Raw genomic sequence first — 20,253 nt, forward strand, 5'->3', positions numbered from 1 at the left:
TCAGCACCAATAAAAAAATACACTTTACTGTGTGGACTTCAGGGTCTGCAGGGGCAGCACGGCAGGTGTGCGGGGAGCAGAGCATGCAGAGCGCCAGCCAGTGCATGGGATGTGGCAAAGCGGCCCCTCTGCTGGGCTTGGCACCTGGCCCCTGGGCTCCTCCAACTGCCCTGAGAGGACTCTCAGGGCTCGGCTGTTTCCCTCTCCCCAGCCAGGAAACTCTGGTTGAGCAGATGGAGTGGGAGGGACAGCCTTCTGGACAATTGGGTGTCTGGGGCTCCGGCCACCCTTAGAGCCTCCAGTCGGGGCCCAGTACCCGAGCTGGGGGTGGGGTGGGCAGAGAAGCTGGCTCGGCTCAGCCAGAAGCGGCACACACAAGGAAGGAGGGCGTGGGAGCCCACACCTGCCAATCCAGCCCCGAGCTCCTCAGCAGTTTTGTCTCTTTTGATTAAACATCTAAGGAACATCGAGTTCATGGACGTGTTTTCTTCTTCTCCGTCTTCCTGAAACACCCAGAATGGAGATGCAGAGACCTGCCGCGAGCAAGGTTCCTGGGGAGCACCTGGCACTTTGGGAGCAGATAAAGTTGGAGGGAGGAGGGATGAAGGACCAGGTCCGGCCACAAGCAGGGGACGGACAGCAGCAAAGCCAGCAGCCAGGGCTTGTCTGGGACAGGGCAGGTGTGCAGGCGTGTGCAGGTGTGTGCACGTGCAGGGGCCGTGCGCTGGCCCCAGAGGCCTGGAGCGCACGCCAAGCACTTGCTTTGGGAAGGACACTGAGCAGTAATTGTGAAAAGCAAGGACACGACCGGCCATCACACTGTCCGTGGGGGTGGACAGAGTGGCTGGGAGCCCTGGATTGTCCCTCCTGGGCTACAGCAGGACTTGGGTGGCATCGTTCTGGCTCACGCAGCAGGGGCCCTTCCAGCCGCCTACCAGGCTGCCTCCACTGCCAGCGGATGGTCTGAGAGGCTGCCATGGCATTTAGGGTGGGCCAGAGACAAGGCAGAGCACACGCCTGCAGGGCGGCCAGGTGGACGTGAAGGCCCAGCTGCCCAGGAACCCAGGGCCTCGAGGGGGTGGCAGTGGCCTCAAGCATCCTGTGCCGTGGAAGGCCAGCTCACTTCCAGCAGTGCTCCAGGGAGCTGTGGGGCTGGATCTTGAGCTTCTGGGGGCAGAGCAGCTTGGTGAAGGCCCGGCGGAAGCTATAGTGGCACAGCGGGTAGAGGACGGGGTTGACGGCTGAGTTGGCCCACAGCAGCCAGAAGGACGTCTCGTACCAGTAGTCGGGGATGCAGTGGCCATGGCAGGCGGCCCGAATGATCATCAGGAGTGTGTAGGGGGCCCAGCAGAGCCCAAAGATGCTCACGATGACGGCCAGTGACTTGGCTACCTTCTTGTCCCGCGAGAGCCGAAAGCGCTGAGTGATGCTCTGGGACACCATCTTCATGCGCTTCTCGAGGGACGCTGAGGACGCGGATGGCTTGGAGCCGCGCTTGAGTGAGCGAGGCCTCTCGGTGCCCCTTGAGGAGCTGCCGGAGCTGGAGGTGGGCGAGGCCGCGGCACCCCCACCGCTACCACCCCCGAGGGCCACCTCCCCTGCCTCAGGGCCTGGGGTCACCTCGCTGACCCCCACCCCGTACCTGTGCAGCGGCACGGCCTCCCCGCACCCTTTCTGCCAGCATCCCCAGCAGCTGGGTGCGGCAGGCGGTGGAGAGGGCTGGGCCTCCGGTGGAAGCTCGGTGGTGGCTGCCTCGCGCACTCCATCCAGCCGGACACGGGTGCGCCTCTGGATGTTCAGGTAGATGCTGAGGTTGAAGAAGGTGACACTGAGGAAAGGGGTGAAGAACTCGAGGGTGGAGGCCGTGATGAGGAAGTACCAGTTGTAGAAGAACTCGGCGTAGCAGTGGCCCTCGGGGATGGAGCTGCCGCCAGACAGGTACTCCCAACTGAGGATGGCGGGTCCATAGAGCAGGAAGGCCAGCACCCACACCAGCACCATCTTCTGCACCGCCCGCCGCGTGTCACCCTGCTGGGCCCGGTAAGAGACCTGCAGCAGGACACGCTAGGTCAGGAGGCAAGGGGACTGAGCCCAGGGCACAGTGCCGCCCAGAGCTCTGGGCAGCCTCCAGGCTTCTGTGCAGGGCTCTCCTCAGCAAAGATGCCTTCCCTTATCCTCCATGAACCCCCGGTAGGCTGAGGCCTGTGACTCTCCCATGGGCTCAGAACCGCCCCTCAGAATCCTAATATTGTGCCAGGCTGCCTGTCAGCTGTGTGCTCCCCAGGAGTCACGTCACTGTCCAGTCCTTTGAGGACCTGCCGTGTGCCCTGCTCTGTGCTCGGCATCTTTGATATCATCTCATTTGATCTTCATGGCTGCTCCACCCTGACCCCCACATTCTTGATGGCTCAGGTCAGGCAGGAAAGACCACAGGGGGAGGGGCTCCACGGGCAGAGCTGACTCCAAACCCACGCTCTCTGCACCCTGACCCGCTGCCTCCCTAGACTAGGACAGACACAGCCCCAGCAGAGGGAGCCTGGCAGAGCCGTCAGAGGAGATGGCACTAGACTGACCTCTGCTGCAGTGCTGCAGCCAGCCCTGTGCCTGCGTGACTCCGACATGGGAAGTGTGGGCAGTCCAGGGTCCCTAAGTGTGGCCTCTCACACTCAGGGCAGCTCGTGGAGCCTGTCTTTCTGAGGCACACACACACCCGTGGGGAGGTTCTACCAAGGGCCCTTGGCCCCAGATAGTCCCTTAGTTCCAGGGACTTTGGACCTGCTCCAGGGTGGAGGCTGGAGTGACCCCATCCTTCAGGTCCACACGGCCCCTTCTGCCCAAACCAGGACCAGTCCTACTGGCAGCAGACGGCTACTGAGCAGGCAGGTGGCTACAGAGTGCCTGAGGTGAGCAGACCCCAAGCCCACCCAGCACCGCCCATTCAGAAGTGGCCGTACCCCCTGCCTGGTGCGTCTCCTGGCCGCCTCTGGACACCCTGCCCCCTGAGAGCGAACATGGGCACCCATATCCCAGACTCACGGCTCGGGTGACCGACAGGAAGCGGTCATAGCTGATGAGCACGATATTGAAGACAGAGGAGGTGCAGAGCAGGTAGTCCACCACCAACCACAGCTTGCAGAGGCCCCGGCCGAAGGGCCAGCGACCGGTCAGCACATAGGGCACATACAGTGGGATGCAGAACGCCCCTGTGGGAGAGGAGGGCCATGGCTGGGCAGGGGCCTGGGGTCAGACCCCCCACAGCAGGACCTGGGGTCACATAATGGGCCCCTTTCTGGGACCAGCAATCCACCCTCCGCCTCCTTCCTAGGCATGCTCTGAGCCCTGCACCTGGCCTCCAACCCTTGCCCCACTTCCAGCCCCACTGTGTTCCTGGACTTGGGAGCAGGAAAAAGCTCCAGCGGTAGGGCCCACTGGGCACAAGGAGACCCAAAGCGTCATTCCTGGCCTTTTGCTAGTCCTCCCAGTGCCTGAAGGAAGGAAAGAGAATTTCCTTCCTCTCTGCCCCGCTGCACCCCAGCTCCTATCTTGGCCTTTGGGCAGCTCCTCCTCCTCAGCTCAGAAGCCGGGAAAACATTTCTCCGGACTCAAAGGGCACTTGACTGCTGCCATGCGGGCGGCTCCCACCGCCAAGCACCGCTCTGAGCAGCTGGCAGACGCTCCTCTCAGCCCCAACAGGTGTCTGGCGCTCCGGCCCCCTCCTTGCGCCCCGCCCCCCCTCCAGCCGGCAGCAGCGCACGGACACGTGAGAGCGCGCGCTTCAGAGCATCTCCCCAACCCCCTCTTCCCCGCGGCCTCCTCCCCCAACACGGCTCTAAAAATCTCCCTTCCACGTCCCCTCCCCCCAGCCTCCCCCCAGCGCCCTCCCCGCGTCCTGAGTCCGCTGCAGCCTTTGTTTGGCTACGGCGCAGGAGCCCGCGCTGCACCGTGGCCTCAGCGCCTTGCGCCTTGCTGAGCGCCCGCTCGTTCGGACCCCTTCCCCGGGGACGTCCTTCCCCAGCCCGAGTCCCGGGCCCGGGAGGCAAGGAACTTCCCCTGTGCCCACCTCCCCAAAGTCCTGGACACACCCTACCCAGGCCTGGCTTCCTAGCGGGGTGTGTCCCCGAGGAAAAGCACCCTAGGTCCACGTTCCAATCCCCGCTGACCCGACCCGGCTGGGCGCCCCTGACTCTGGAGGGGGCTGGGGGCTTTACCCACGAGGAAGTCGGAGATGGCGAGGTTGAGCAGAAAGAAGTTGTTTTGCGTGCGGAGGCTCGAATCCGCCACGAAGGCGAGCATGACCAGCGCGTTGCCCAGCACCGTGGCCACGATGAGCAGCGCCATGAGCGCCGCCAACACCGCGGTCCAGGCGGCGGAGAAGCCGCGCGCCCCGCCCGCCGCCGCCGCCGCCGCCTCGCCCGCCAGCGCCCCCGACGCGTTCAGCGGCCCGTCGGGCGGTGAGCGCTCCATGGCCCGGCCGGCTCACGGGACGCGAGGGCGCGGGGCAGGGTGCGGACCGCCGGCCGGGCGGCCAGGAGTGGCCCCGGTCCGGGAGCCTGGTCTTTGCGGGCTCTCGGCCCGGCTGGGTTCCCCGTTGGGTGCCCGGCGCATGGTCCGCGGGCGCCGAGACGGGGGTCGGGGCGGGCCGCGCCCAGGGAGCCCGGCCCGGAATCTGAGCCGAACCGGGCCAGCGGCACGACCGTTGCAGCCCGAGCGGACCCGGGGCGGAGCTGGAGCCGGAGCCGCTGCTTGAGCGTCCGTGCGCCCGGAGTGCCGCGCGCAGCAGAGTGAGCCCCGCGCCCAGCCCGCGGCCCCCGGCGCCCCGCGCAGCACCCCCGCCATTGGCTGCCGCCCTCGCCCCGCCCCCGCCCCGCCCGGCGCCGGCAGCACCACGGACAGCGCCGCGTGCCCGCCGGGCCGCCGGAGCCCCAGCTCGAGTGCGCACGCCGGCTGGCGAAGAGCCTGGCACGGCGGGCGCCCGAGCTAGGGGCTCGCCTGCGATCAACCGCCCGCGCACACAGGAGCCAATCTCTGGGCCGCTTGACCTGCCCCGTGTCCTTTGTCCCAGTGACCCCTGGCTGGCTCTCATCGGGATCTGGGGCGCCTGAGGGGGTCCGGAGTGGGAGTGAGGGGAAACTCCTGCATCCGCGCTCAGGGGAACTTGCCCCCACGGGACCCCCTCCTCGTTTCACCCTTCGAGCAAGCAAGACTCCGAGAAAGGAATCTCCCGAGGAGAAAGGATGGGAGGGGTCTCCTATAGCCGGTGCCCTGGTCAGGGGTTTGCTCCACCCCCCATATGCGTGGGACTTTGGGTCTCACTTTCCCTTGGGCAGGACCCAGGGCAGGGTCCAGGGTGACCTGCAAGGCGCAGACAGATGTGGAGTTACATAAGGGAAGATGGGGAACCAGCGAACCCAGCCGGGAAGGCAGCGTGCCCACCCTGAGCTCAGGGGGCCGTAGGCTGGGGGAAAGCGACCGTCGGCCTGGCACCCAGCCTCGGGGTCCCTCCGGTGGACAGCGCGGTGGGGAGGTCGCTGATGCGGGGACAGACGAGGTCACTGCGCTCCAGGCGCAGCTAAGGCGGCGCGCTGCGTTAGCGCCTGCGGGAGGGACTGGGGGGAGAGCGGCAGGAGGGAGCGCCCCCTCCCCCAGGCACAAGCGCTCAGATAGACAGGGTCAAGGACGAGACACACACAGCGAGACAGACAGACACGCCCGTAGGCAGACACACAGACACCCACAGACCAGGGAAACAGCCACCCAGCGTCAGGCTGGGGACCCACGAACGGCAGTTAGACACACACACATCAGACAGCAGACAGCGAGGGAACACAGCCCGAGGGAGAGGGAAGCAGCGACTCCGCTCAGTCGCCAGCGGCGCACATCCGCGGAAGCCTCAGAACAGAAAGGCGCGTCTGCGCATGGGGGTAGGGACGGGAGGCTGGGGGAGGGGCTGCAGAGGGACCCCAGATGCTGGCACACACAGGCACCCCCACACTTACATCAGCTTCCTGGTCAAGCTGGGACATATCCCTCCTCTAGCCCTGAGGTGCTTTAGAAAGTTTGGGGAGGGAGGGGTGCTGGGCTCCCTGTCCCCCTCCCCAGGGCTGACTGCAGGGAGGAGACCCCAGCCCCTCACCCCAGCCCCAGAGGATGCGTGATGATTCTATGGCATCTTGCAGCTTATGCTGGGGGAGAGCTGTTGAGACTCCAGCTCACCACCGCGCACCCAAGCCCTCTCTCAGTACCTCCCCACTACCAGCAGTCTTTCCCCTCTTACAGGCTCCCTCAGCTCCCCTTGATTGCACCCCGACTTTCATGGTGGACCAGGCTGCACCAGGAACAAGCACCAGCTGGTGGGTAGACAAGCCAAGGCAGAGAGCTCATAGAGTGGGCAGCCAGGCACTCCCACCGTTTAAGCCTTCCCGCATCACTGGTGCTGGGTGAGGACCTCACGTCCCTGTGCTCAGCCATGGGCATCCCAGGGCCGGCTCTGGCTAGTCGTGCTTTGTGGGCACACCTCCACCCCCTCCCCAGGTCTCTGGAGATGGAGTTGGATGGGGGTTTGGAGAGGGGCTCTGGCCCTCTCCTCACTGGCTGGGAGCCTGTTCCCCAGCCTCAGCTGCTGTCCTGGGTGGAGGGCTGAGTCGAGGGGTGTCTGAGCAGAGGGCAACCCCTTTACAGTCTCAGTCAAGTTCCATATGGTGTCAGTGTTCTCCAGCTTTCCCTCCTGGTCTCATACCACAGCAGCTGGAGCAGGGATGTGATGGGGGGAGGGTGGACTCAGCTCAGACCCTGGCACTGGAGACCCAGCTGTGTGCCTTGGGGGAGTTACTCAGAGTGTGGAGACCTGGAAAGGAGGCCATCAGAAGCAGGAAGGCCACAGCTGGCCCAGAGGTTTGAGATTGGCCGTGGCTGTGTGCGGTGAGCGCCCCCTATCGGCACATACACGCATGACCTCATGAGCCCCCACATTCGCCCTACAAGGCGATAGGACCAGCAGCCTGCGCAGAGCCCAGGAAGCCACCAGCCCAAGTCACACAAGAACAGAGACCCTTCTCTTGATGGCCACACTCCTGGCCCAGCCCTGAGATCAAGGCCTCTGAGGTCACCAAAGGTACCAACTCTTGGGGCCTTGACTTTGGGTGGACGGGGACCTAGAGTCCTCTGTGCTGGGTCCAACTTGGCCAAGGCAGTTTGGGATAAATGAGGCAGGTCCCCACGTGGCTGTTCACAGAGCCTCCTGCCTTGAGGTCTCTGTCCCAAGGACGGGTATTCAAACCCCAGAATGGCAAGGAACTGCCCCAAGACACCGGGAAAGGCTGGCTGAGGGTAGGAGACATAGGCCCCTCTTCTCAGCTCACCAGGATATCCTCGGAGATTATGGCCTGCAGCTTGAGTTTCTCCATTTATCAAAACAGCCAGCATTTGGGATTCAAAATGTCCAGTCCAACAAGGAAGCAATGTCCCGACCACATAAGCCCTAGATTAGAGAAATCAGACCCCCTGCAAGCCCTCGCAGAGGAGAAGCCTATCCACTGACTGGCTGATTCATTCATTCATCCACCCAACAAGGTTTTAATGAAAGTGAAAGTGTTAGTCGCTCAGTCGTGTCTGACTCTTTGTGATCCCATGGACTGTAGCCCACCAGGTTCCTTGTCCATGGAATTCTCCAAGCAAGAATACGGGAGTAGGTTGCCATTTCCTTCTCCATGAAAGTTGCTCAGTCGTATCTGACTCTTTGTGGCCCCATGGATTATACAGTCCATGGAATTCTCCAGGCAAGAATACTGGAGTAGGTAGCTGTTCCCTTCTCCAGGGGGTCGTCCCAACCCAGGAATTGAACCCGGGTCTCCTGTGTTGCAGGCGGATTCTTTACCAGCTGAGCTACCGGGGAAGCCCAGGTTTTACTGAGCTCCTACTAAATATCAGGGAACTTCCCTGATGGCTCAGTGGTAAAGGATCCACCTGCTGATGCAGCAGATGTGGGTTTGATCCCTCAGTTGGAAGATACCCCTGGAGAAGGAAATGGCAACCCACTCCAGTATTCTTGCCTGAAAAATCCCATAGACAAAGGAACCTGGCAGGCTACAGTCCATAGGGTTGCAAAGAGTCAGACACGACTGAGCGACTAAACAACAACATAGTATCAGAGTATCAAGCATTCTAATGGAGGGAGGGAAGCGTAACACAGCAGTTAAGCGATGAGTGTGTCAGATAGCCGGGCGCTCCAGAGAGAGAAAAGACCCCAGGCAGGGGATGGAGGGTGCCAGGACAGTGGGCTGGGGGGGGGCCACTGCTGCCTCCCTGGCATTTTGAGCCCCTTGGACCCAGGGAGCAACGGTCAGGAGGAGGACTTTTGGTTCTGTTAGGGCTAATTGGCCCCAGTCGGCAGGGGGAGGTGGTGCTGCTGGTACACAGAGTGGCTGGGAGATATGCAGGATCAGGGCCCTCCTGGCACTGTGGTAACTCTCACAGGAAGGCCTCTGAGAACTGCAGAGGTTACATCGAGGAGGTTTTGGACTGGAGAGTGGAGGCTGGAGGGGCTGAGCACCAGCTGAGGCCCGGAGACCAGCCGCGGCACAGGGCTGTCCGCCTCCCCACCACCGCACAGATGTGAGCTGCTCAGAGGCCCCTCCACAGGGATGTGGCTGAGAGGAGGGCAGGTGACACCCCCACCGAGACCAGCCTCTTCTCGGGCATCTCCCCAACGGCCGTGGTGCAGACTTCTGTGTGTGCGGTCTCTGCTCTGGGGCTCACTGTGCTAGCCGCCCCACGCTGTCCCCAGGCAGCGGCTCTGCTTCCAACTGCCCCACTGGAAGACCTTCCTCCATGGGACCGCCTGCCCTTGGCTAGAGCCCACAGAGCCCTGCCCTGCTGCGTGGTGACACAGACCGCTAATGAGAAATAATGAGGACAGTGGAGCTGCCAGCGACCCGCTGCGGGCAACTGTCCTGTTCTCCAGCCAGGGCGCATTTGCCAGGGTGCTTGTCAGCACTCTGGGGCCGAGTGCTGTGACTCCTCTTCACTTTCACTCATTCTGCAGAAGCTCATCTGAATATGGGAATGCAGATTTTTCTTTTTTTGCTCCATGTCTTCCTTTTTTTTCTCTCTCTCTCTCCTGGTGACATTCTGAGCCAGCTCTGGCTGCGTCCTGATGAGCTCAGGGCCCGGGTGTGATCAGGATGGCTCCTGAGGCCACCGCTTTGAAAGAAAAGCTGAATTTTCTGTCTTCGGGGACAAGACTGAACTGGGCCCAGGGCCCTGATGGCAGGAAGGAGGAGAGGACAGGAGAACGAGGATATAGTTGTGGTTTGGCTGCAAATGACACAAATCAACTCAAAAAAGCCTAAGGAAAAGGCATATTTATTGTTGGCCAAGGCTGAAAAGTCCAGGGACTGGGCTTCAGACAGAGCTGCATCCAGGAGCTCAAATACTGACTTCTGTTTTTCCCCTGTGTTCACCTCATTCCCAGGAGTGAGTGTTCCCCTGAGATCTCTTCCCTGCAACTCCAGGCTGCTCTCCTGTGCTCTCGTCTACTCCCCTGAAGGAAGATGGGGTGACAACAGAGCCCCAGAATTAGCCCCATTGGCTTGGCATGGATAGTATTGGTGGCCAGCTGCGGCAGCATGGTTTGCGTTTACAGCGACATAGTCAATGACACTGGAACCCCACCCCTGGCGGTCGTCCCCTGTGGGTCCCATGTGCCTCCACCACTTCCCCAGACAGCACCTTTGTTGGCAGTGCCCAGGGAGCCCATGCCTGGTCCTGGGTGAACAGCGGACCTGGACACTGAGAGCCCAGTGGGAGACCCCTGAGATGAAGTTCATGAATGGGGGTTAGTTGGGGTAGCTGGGCCAGGGAATGCAGCGATGGCTCTCCCTGGGCATCTGTGTCTTCTTGTGCCTGGTTGCTGTGAGTGCAGAATCCTGGGCAAGAGTGAGGTGAGAGGGTGAGGGGAGTGAGGCAAGGGACTGAGGGAGGAGGGGAAGCTCTCTGCACGGGACTGCAGGGCCTGGGCAGGAAGGGGCTGGGGTCCTCCCCAGCGGTGGTTGCAGGAAGGAGGCTGACAGCCCTCCCGACCCAGTCTGTGCCCAGCCCTCCTGTAGCCAGTCCTGCCAGCTCAGAGGCAAGGTCTGCCATCAATGGCCCCAGAAAACAGAGCTCTGGGGCCTTGGTGTCCAAGTGGTGGGAGGGGAGATAGCTCAGGCTGGAGGGAGCACAGAAAGCCCGGGGAGCTGATCGGAGCGGGGACCGGATCCTGAGTCTAAATTTTCTCACCCACTGCCCTTTCCTCCTACAGACAGCACCCGCCCGCGGAGATGTTAGCACAAGAGCAGGGACCTCAGGAAGGCTCCCTGGAGAAGGTGTAATCTATGGGCATGTGAAAAGCTGCCAGGGGAGGTGCTGGGGGAGGCAGAGAGGTAGTGACGCTCTTCTCTGAGGACAAGGTGCTGTGCCTCTGGAAGTCCCTCTGGGACCCGGTCTGTGGCTCTGGACGTGCCCTCTCCCCAGGGTTGGCCGTCCAGTCTTTGCTGAGGGAGTGGATGAAACCAGCTGCATCTCTGCAGATTCTCTCAATGCACTAAAAATGCATAAATCAAGGAGAAAACAGGAAAGAAGAGCAAAGGGAGACCTTTCTCTGGGGTGCCTTCTCCAGAGCCCCGGGTGAGGCTGGGTGTGGGCTGGTGTGTGGCTTCAGGAGGCCCCCAGATCCAGCTGTGGGGGCTGGTCCCAGCCTGGGATCTTCCCCTGGAGCCCCAGGAGTGTTTGATGGGGCTGCCCGTGGCCCCGATCAGCAGCATCATGTGTCACTGGGACTGGGGGCCTGAGCCAAGCATAGGCCGTGCATCCCGCCAAGACTCTCCAGGGCCTGCAGACCAGATCCTGATCAGACTTGGACAGTAAGTGTCAAACCCCCTGGGATCACTGAGCCAAGCCAGGGTGGACAGGCTGCTCTGATGAGGGGCTGTGGCAGTGGGTGAGTATAGGCCCACGTGTGTAAGCAGTAGGGGATGCCCAGCTCTGCCCAGCCTGACCCCCAGATCCTCTCCCACACTGCAGCTGCACCCCAACCCCAAAGCTTCCTGCTGTGGTCTCAGCCCCGCAGTCTTGAGTGTGAGGCAAGGGCTGGGGGTGGGCGCTGAGCCACAGCTTTGTCTGGACGTCTGGCTGGCTGCCATCTGCCTGCCCCCGGAGGCCCTGCCCCGGCAGAGGATGTCCCTGTGCTGCACCCTGTACCCAGCAGCACCACTGTCACAGCAGGCCAGAGCCCAAAGGCATCATCCTGACTGACCTTACTCTGGCTTGCTTGCCCTGCTGGGTTCCTGCCCCAGTCTGGGCCTCTCCTGGGGTGACCAGATGGGGTGGCCCTGGTGACAATGCTGATGAGATGACCTGGGCCAGGTGACCCCAGTCCATTCTGCAGCCCCATGCCTGGGGTTGAGGCTGGGCACGCTGGGCTGGGGCAGCACACCCGTTCATGGGCCAGCGAAGCACTCCCCATGGATGGTCACAGTGAGGGTAGGGTAGTTGGTCTGGGGCAGGGGGCTGGGTGGCCGCTGGGCTGGGCATTTTGGGATCACGGGGATCTGACTCCCATGCAGGCACCACCTGCCTGGCTACTGCCCTACTCTGCTCTGGGGTTGAGGCTGAGAGGCCGACGGCCCCCTCCCCAGAACCCGTCAGGGGCCCTCAGGCCCTGCCCTGGAACCACAGGCCACCTCCTTCTCTTCCTAGCATAGGCACCCCTGCCCGCCACACCGCCTTCCCCTCCCAGAAGCCCCCAGGGTTACTCTAGGTCTCCCCATCTGGCCCGACTGCTGTGTACTGGGGTGCAGAGAGCATGTGTGTATGTGTGTGCATGCGTGTGTGGGTATGTCATGCAAGAGTGGTGTGAGCCCCAGGCACACGCACAGTGCCCTGACCCTACGGGGGATGGGGGGGGCGGGAAGCCCTGGGTCTCTCTTCCTCACAAGGCAGCCTTCAGGGGATTCAGAAGACGAGGCCTACTTTGGGAGCTGCTTCCTGCAGGAGACAAGCCCAGTCCCAGAGCGGCACCTCTGTTTACTCCCTGAATCCCCGGTGCTCCGGCAGCCCTTTGGGGAACCTGTGCCTGTCAGGAAAATAACTGACCGAGCGGCTCAGTGCTGGAGGGTACAGTTAATGAAGATGTCCCCTGAGTCCTCGAGGAGGTGTATACACATGTGTCTGTATGTGTGTGTAAGTACATTTGTGTACACCTGTGTGTGTCTGTGACTATATATGTGTATGTGTCTCTGTACACATGTGTCTGGGTGCTTTTCAGTGTGATGTGTGCATGGGGGCCTGGCTGTGTGTCTATGAGTCAGTGTATGTGTCTGAGCACACACGTGCATAGGTGTGTGTCTGTGGGTGTGTTTCTGACTCCAGCGGGGGTGGGGCTCCTCCATCCCACCCTGTAGGGACAGGCCAGAGAAGTGTCCCCTTCCCTCCACAGTGATTCTGACATGGGACCAGGTCCTGGACCAGGGTAGGGGTCATGGGGTCAAGAGATTGCTCCAGAATCAGCCCCCTCCCCTAGCCTGGGCACAAGTCTCAGTTGCTCATTGGCTACACACACACGCACACAGACACACAAACACACACTTCTGCACACACTCACCCACAGCTAGAGATTGCAACATAGAAACAAGTGGACAGCCTCTACCAGGGCCGGAGTCAGGGGTGGGGAGTGAGCTCAGCAGACACAGGGGCTGGGGGATCACAGGCTGGGGTTCCGGGATCAGCACCTTGCAGGTCTTGCCCTGGGAGCTGGGGGCCTTTGCTCAGAAGCCATTGGCTTTTCTTAGGCTCGGCTGGCCAGTGGCTGCGCTGGGAGGCTGGCCTGACTTGGGCCACGAATGGAAAGTGGCCACGTTGGGCTGTGACTCAGAACCACAAAGTCCTAGCCCCCGACCAGAGCCTTGCTCTCTGTAGGGGCACAGTGGGACCACCTGCACCCTCCCCACAGCCCTGGGTGCTGGTTACCCCAGTGGGACCCCTGCCTACTGTCCCAGTCCCTGCCCACCTTCCCACCTCTGCCCACTCCCTCACACTCCTCCCGACTCCCTCACACCCCTGCCCCCTCTCGCACGCCCCTGGCAGACCTCAGTTTGGGTCCACCTTTTCCTGGCATTGCATAATCCTCTCACATTTTCTAAATTTGACCAGCTGATTCATGCAGAGCTGGAAATGTTCATGTAACAAGTAGCTAAGTTCACTGGAAGGCTCTTCACTGGGAAGCCCAGATGGACAGACCCAGATGGACAGAGGTCTCCCTGACACGCATGGAGAAGTGGGCGGGGAAATCTTGGCTCAATAGGGCATGCATCTGATGGTTCTTTGGTGGTGGGCCTCCTTCAGGCCTGGCTGGATCCAGGAGCACAGCGACTTGTGAGCCTGTGTCTCCCAGCCCAGCTCTCCCCTTGGTGTGGCCCCTCCAGGCTGACAGCCCATCACTCACAGCCCTGGCAGCAGATGCGGGGGGCCCTTGCCCAAGACCATGGCCTGACTACTTATCTCAAAATGAGGTAGTGAGGTCCCCAATTCCAGTCTCCTGCCACTGATAGGGCCAGAGGTGGGATCAGCCTGTGGGAGGTTCTGGGACCTTTGCTAGAATACAGGGTTGGGAGCACTGGATGCTCATCACAGGGGTCCACGCCCGTGCCCTCAGGTCCTACAAGGGCCTCACCACTGGGGAAACAGGCTGCTTGGAGAGGTCTTGTGTGAGCAAGTGGCTGAGCCTGGACTTGGGGGCTGCAGGTTCCTCCCAAACCCCAGCCCACTGCTGTTGCCCAGCCCACTCCCACAACTGCCTGCTGGCCTCCAGAGCACCTGCTATGTGAGCTCAGCTAGGAGCCCAGGAGGCAGCGAGGGTTCCCGAGGCCCATGAATGGCGGAAGGTGCCAGGCTAACTCGGTCTTCAGGGGTGTCTCAGGGGGGCCCCAGTCCTGAAAGCTGAAGCTCCAGGCCGTGGGCCTCTTGGCTAGACCTCCTTCCAGTGGCTGGGGCAAGGCTGCACAATTGCCCAGCATGAGGCCTATTATCAGCCCCTTTGTCTCTTTCCCAGAACAAAGCTGGCCTGCTTGCCCAGCCAGCCCCCTTGCCTGGAGGGCACGGAGCCACCAGGCTGGCTGCCTGTAAGTCCTGTGGCCCTGGAAGTGGAAAGCTAGCACCCCATGGGCACCAATTCCTGCCCCGAATCCTCCCCAGGATGGCTACGGAAGGTGTGGGTCCCAGTGCAAGACTAAAATGCGGGTCCCTCCTTAGAAGCTAGCAGGGAACAGCACGGAGCCCCCACCACAGTGGCCACCTCTCCCCCACCTCCAGCTGCGACCCTCAGGGGCAGGCCCCCGCCCCTCGCTGTGACTGCCTGGCACAGACTGCTAGCTGCCCCTTCCTCTCCCCTTCCCTGTCTTCCTCTCCAGGGACAGAATGGGGGGGCAGCACCCCTAAACTTCCAAAAGTCCCCAAATGCCCTTATGCAAGGCCTCCATCCCCACCCACCGCCAGCTGCCAGGAAGGGAGGTGGGGCGGCTGCCACCTGCCCCCTCCCCACTGGCCTTGGCTGCTCCCAGGCAGAAGAATGATTCACCCCCATTCCTGCTCCTGGGCAGGTTTACACTTTGCCCCCTCCCACCTCCACGCCTGGAGCTCCCCTGGCTGGGCCACTCCGACAAGTTAAATATAACCCAACCCAAGCTGTCTTCCTCCCGCTTCCACCTGCCCCACTGGTCCCCTGCACACAGATGCGCCTCCACCTCTCCCACTCCACGTGAGCCCCTGGGAAGGGTGGGGAGAGTAGGACCCGAGCAACCCTGCCTGCCTGCAGGTCCCTCACAGTCCCTGGGCCCATGCCTGCTCACGATGGCATCCAGCACCCAGCACAGGGCCAGCAGTGCAGGCAGTGCTCAGCAGTCAGGGCACAGCCAGGAAGAGAGAAACCAGGGCTCAGTCCAGGGACAATGCTAAGGCTCCTGCCTGGCACCAGGCTGGGCATGCAGCAGGTACAAAGGCTGCAAGCTAAGAGTGCCTCTCTGCAGCTGGCACTGCCCCTTCTTCCCGGGCAGCTATTGTGAGCCCACACCATGCCAGGTATCTGCCTGCATTTCTGAGCCTGCAGAGGATGTTGGGGGAGACCTGCAGGCCACAGCAGGGCTGGCCACACATGATCCTCTGGGTGTTCTCAGGGGTCTCTGTCAGGAAAGGCCAGTAGACAGGTCCTCTGACAAGTGGCCACACATAATGTTCTTCCCCAGCCCCTTTGTTTTATTCAGACTGGAAATGCACTTAGCTAGAATGTTACTGCTCCACCAAGTGGCATGGGATAAATTTCTGGCTAGTGAGATGTGAACAGAACTACCTGGTGTTATCTTCAGGAACAGGTTCTCAAAGGGAGCTGATGCACCTGGTGGGGCCCTAGTTCTTTCCTTCACTTCTTCCTTCTGGTCAAATATGCATGTGATGGCTGGAGCACCAGCAGCCATCTTGTGTTGTGAGGTGACACTGAGGCTGGAAGCCCATATTAGAAGAGTGATACAATAAGGGCTTTCCCAGGTGGCACTAGTGATAAAGAACACAACTGCCAATGCAGGAGATGTAAGAGATGCAGGTTTGATCCCTGGGTGGGGAAAATCCCCTGGAGGAGGGCATGGCAACCCACTCCAGTGTTCTTGCCTGAGAAATCCCATTGACAGTGGAGCCTGGTGGGCCACAGTCCATGGGGTTGCAGAAGAGTCAAACATGACTGCAGCATCTTAGCATAGCACACAGCACACAATAAGGTAGGAACTGAGTACCTGCCAAACCTAGACAGCCCAGGCTTGCTTGTGTCATGTGAAAAAGAAGTACATTTCTGTTTTGTTAACACCTCTGTTATTCTGGGTTTTCTTATATATGCAGCTGTAACTAATCTTAAAAAGCAGATGCCAAGTGGGCCCAAATGTCCCCCCAACAAGGTAGAAGGCCACTTCAGAGTCATACAAGGCATTCCATAGGGGAAAAAAAGGTCAGTTCAAGTAAATCCTGGGTCTGTCGCAGGCCCTCCTGAGTCCTGGGGGATCCACACCCAACAGAGTGGGAAGGGCCCTGAGAAGAGGGACACTTTTTGGCTTTGTTTAAATAACATTCCCAAACCTGTTTGATGGAGGAACACATTCCTCTCGAATCACCTAATAGCAGCCAGAATTGGGATTCCATGGCACCTCATTTGGGAAACCCTTCAGAAGGTGAATAGGGCATTTAACTAAGACAGCACACTCAAAGGTACTTGGCCCACAGCTGGGAACACAGTATGTGCTCAGTAAGTGCTAGGGTCCTACTGAAGCTGGAAGTGGGGGCCATGTCAACTCTCAGCACAGAAGTCACCCCAATCCCACCTGGCCCCACATTCCTGCCTGTTCCAGGCCAGCACCCCTGCTCTGCTCTTTCTCCTGTTTCTGTGGGGCAAGGTGGCCCCCTGCAGAGGCCCAGGGGCTGGGGGCAGAGCACTGTGGAATTGGGTGGGATCCACCTGGGGAAGAGTTGGTTTGCAAAGCTGCAGCAGCGAGGAAGGCACAGGGTAAAAAGTTTATAAGAGGAATACATTTTTTTTTGTTTTGGCAGAATTTAATGGGTGCAGATTGCTCAGGTCCCAAAGCCATGGGGAAAAAAAAGAAAAAGCCCTTTGCCGCTGCTATTGATAACTTGTCTCTCTCCACGTGGTGGGTTCAAAACTAAAAATACTCTTCTCCGACGGTGGGGAAGCCGAGCGCTGTCACGTTGCAGAGGAGAGTTGAAAGCTGCGTGGGGAAGGTTCCGCGTGGGCCACGTGAGGGCTGGGGCCCCGCTGCAGTGGCCAGTCACCCTCTGCTCACCCAGGATGCATCCAGACAGAAGATTTCCTAGCATTCCACAGAAGGGGAGAGGGAAACTTCCACTCCGTGGAGCAGGAGGGTGGGCAGGGAGAGGAGTGACCTCAAGGGGGCCTCCCCAGGGGCAAAGGCCAGGTCGGCAACCCCAGGGATGCCTAGCTCTGTTGCTGCTCTGGCCACAGATAGAGATAAAAGATTCACCCAGGCTCAGAAACCTGCTGGAAAGGAAAGTATGAAGCTGGGGACAGAGCAGTGGGCTGCAGGCAGGGCTGGCTCCGCTGGCCCGCTCAGCAGTGTGACCACTGACCCAGATCTCCTGGACCTTCAGATTTGCATCTGAAATAGGTGCCCAGGTATTCCTGGAGCCTGGGGGGCATGGCTCGTGGCCTCTGAGCCTCAGTTTCACCTCTGAAGGGGGAACGATGATCTCTGTTTTGCCTCCTGAAGTGATGGAAGGAAGGAGGATGATGCACGTGAATGTGCCTCCTGAGGGCAAAGTGAGGGCATGTGCTCCCCCACACTGGGGCCTCTGGAGCCCCGGATGCAGGGCTTCGCGCCCACGAGTTCAGTTGGCGACTGAGGGGAGAGGAGTTGTGGGCCACAATATCACCTGATCCTGATTCAAAAGGAGCTGGGACAGGGAGGCTCCAGTCATGCTTACTTGGGGTCAGGGGAAGGTCACAGGCAGACATAACTGCAGGGCTGGTCTGATTTTGGTCTAATCTGAGAGCAAGTGCAGTGGGACCAGACACCCAGCACTTCTCAAACTCTGAGAGCACACACAGGAGGGACCCCGGGGTCCTGAAGAGACTCTGGGGCCAAGCTAGGCCTGAGTGCTCAGGATGAAGGGGACACTGCGATGACCCCTGCAACCACGGGACAGGAATCAGCTGATGTTCTTGCCGCGAGCCGTGCCCCCCGGGCTCCAGGAATGCCTGGGCACCTATTTCAGATGCAGAGCCTAGTCCAGGAGGTCTGGGCAGGGCTCTGTCTTCCTGGCAAGCTCTGGGGCTGGGCCAGGCAGGAACACCCCGGGTCGGGCCACTTCCTCATTGCAGGTCTGGGTGAGTCACTTCCCTGCTTGAGGCTCAGTTTGCTCATCTGTGAAGTGGGAATGATGACCCACAGTACCTATTGGATTGGCTGTTGCAAACATGAAACTAGTGTCAGCTTTCATCATCATTGTCTGGCCCCACACCCTCTTTGTCTGCTTTCCTGCTCCTAGTTTTCAGCCCATTCCTGGAGAATTTTGCTTCTGCACTTGGCCTCCTGACCTAGTGAAGGTCATGAAAAATGTTCCTGACGGGTCCCAAGGCACTCTCCTTGCAGCTTCTAGCTGGGGGAGGAATCCTCTCCAACCCAAAGGCACAGGAAAGAGGAAGCAACAGCTGGCACTCAGAACCCAGTTTGCTGCATTTGTTTGAAGGGGATGAAGCGACACCCCAGCCACGGGACCCACCTGGGATTGGAGCCCACTCCTACCCCTAAGGCCAGGGCGGAGATGGCCATGCTTAGTGTGGTCCATGGGCAGACGGGAGGCTCATTCAACCCCAGCCTGTCTCCTGGCCTGAGCACTCCCTTGTCACTCACCCCTGGAGTTCATGGCTGAGGAGTGGGCTGGTTGGTCGAACCCCTCAGGAGCATGTCCTTCGCCTGGGGGTCAGAGTCTTAGAGGCTTGTCAGAGTAACAGACCCTGCGCTGGACTCAGGCCAGGCCCACGAAGGAAACTGCGGAGCATCTCCGTGGCAACCGGCCTTGTCCTTGTCCTGGCTTGGGAGCCTGCACACTGCACCCTTCCCTCTTCTGCTGGAGTCGGTTTCTTCAGAGGTAACCATGGCAATGCCTTTGTTTCCGAGGCTGAGCCCCGCCTCCCTCCCAGCTTTTCTCTGCAGCAGAGGCTGGGAGAGCTCCTTTTCAGTCCCCGCACGTCTCCAGCACCCACTGACAGTGGGCCCACCGGTGAGCCAGGGCCAGACCCTGGCATGGGGACGACTGGCTTTCTGGGCCCAGAAATGCAGTTCAGGCCCTGGTTGTGCTGCACTTGCTTGTGCCCCACTATTTACAGGCGGCACCTTCATATGCACGGGGCTGCAGAGGCAGCCAAGGCCTGCCCTCATGGTACCCCAGCTGGAAGTGGGGAAGTGTTTTGAGGAGGGAGTGCAAAGGCCCGGGGGGCTGGTGCTGTGGAGACGGTGAGGAGCAGGAGCCCAGCACATGCTCTGTGATTGGGGAGGTCTGTTAGCACTCTTGTGGCTCTAGGGTCCCACCTCAAACTGGCTTAAGCAGAAAGGAAAATGTGGTGACTCACATGCCTGAATTCTTGCCTAGAGATTCCCATGGACAGAAGAGCCTGGTGGGCTACAGTCCATAGCGTGGCAAAGAGTCAGACACAACTGAAGCAACTTAGCACGCACATGCCTGAAAAGTCTAGACAGAGCTTGCCAAGGTGGCAGCTGGTTCCAGGCGAGTCAGGGGTGTTTGCTCTTGCTTTCATCTGGGTTAGTCTCGTCCCCAGGTGGCCCCTCCCCACACGGTGACAAGATGCCCATCAGTAGCCCCAAACTTACATTTTTCTCTCACCTAGCCTAGTTCCGAAGAGTTGACTCATTGGAAAAGACTCTGATGCTGGGAGGGATTGGGGGCAGGAGGAGAAGGGGACGACAGAGGATGAGATGGCTGGATGGCATCACTGACTCGATGGATGTGAGTCTGAGTGAACTCCGGGGGTTGGTGATGGATAGGGAGGCCTGGCATGCTGCGATTCATGGGGTTGCAAAGAGTCGGACACAATTGAGCGACTGAACTGAACTGAACTGAACTAGCCTACTTTTGTGGAAGTTTGTGGGTAGTCATTTGATCTCAGCCTTCCCTCTGGCCTGAGCTATCTGACCCTCAGTGAAAGTCCCAGTACTGACCCTCACTGGCCAGGACAGGGTAACCTGCTCACCCCTGAACCACTTGCTGTAACTCTCAGCAGTCAGCCTGATTCATGTTACTCCACTCACCCCAAATCAGATCTAAGACTTGGATGGGATTCCATAGGAGAAACCTGGTTTGCAAAGGAAATCTTGGTATTCATAGGCTCAGAGACGTTAGTTTACTTGCCCAGAGCCACACAGCTGGTAAGGACGCAAGCTCGGATCTGACTCCAGAGCTTCTGGGCTTAACCATGGAGCCACTACAGTCAGTAAGAGCCCCCAAAGCTTTTAAACAAAGGAGGGAACGGTCAGGAGGGTAAACTGGCGCCAGGTTTTGGTGAGTGGAGAAAGGTATGGCACGGAGGGTGGACGATGAGAAGCCCTGCATGCTGCTGAGGAAGGCAGTTTTTTGAAGGGTGACTCCCGGTTCCGCCCGCCCCCGGGGGTTGGGAGCGGCAGGCGCAGAGGC

At 60.1% G+C, this 20,253-nt stretch overlaps 1 protein-coding gene across 1 annotated transcript; it reads right to left on the reverse strand.

Annotated features, from left to right (window-relative positions):
• HRH3 (histamine receptor H3) lies at positions 1-4,772 on the reverse strand. Its single transcript, XM_027559076.1, has 3 exons — positions 4,209-4,772; positions 3,037-3,203; positions 1-2,049 (listed from the first exon to the last, which is right to left on the reverse strand). Exons 1-3 carry the CDS (start codon positions 4,462-4,464, stop codon positions 1,120-1,122), a joined length of 1,353 nt encoding a protein of 450 aa, XP_027414877.1. The 5' UTR covers positions 4,465-4,772; the 3' UTR covers positions 1-1,119.
• Between the last annotated feature and the right edge of the window lie 15,481 nt (positions 4,773-20,253).

The sequence above is a fragment of the Bos indicus x Bos taurus genome, chromosome 13 (genome assembly GCF_003369695.1).
Source record: "Bos indicus x Bos taurus breed Angus x Brahman F1 hybrid chromosome 13, Bos_hybrid_MaternalHap_v2.0, whole genome shotgun sequence".
Classification (NCBI taxonomy): Eukaryota; Metazoa; Chordata; class Mammalia; order Artiodactyla; family Bovidae; genus Bos; species Bos indicus x Bos taurus.

Excerpts from the sequence above, each read along its gene's own strand:
- HRH3 (XM_027559076.1), bottom strand. The coding sequence starts at position 4,464 with ATGGAGCGCTCACCGCCCGACGGGCCGCTGAACGCGTCGGGGGCGCTG. Across the intron at positions 3,204-4,208 it reads CATCTCCGACTTCCTCGTGG|GGGCGTTCTGCATCCCACTG; the intron begins GTAAAGCCCCCA and ends CCTCTCCCACAG. Across the intron at positions 2,050-3,036 it reads TCCTGTCGGTCACCCGAGCC|GTCTCTTACCGGGCCCAGCA; the intron begins GTGAGTCTGGGA and ends GTCCTGCTGCAG.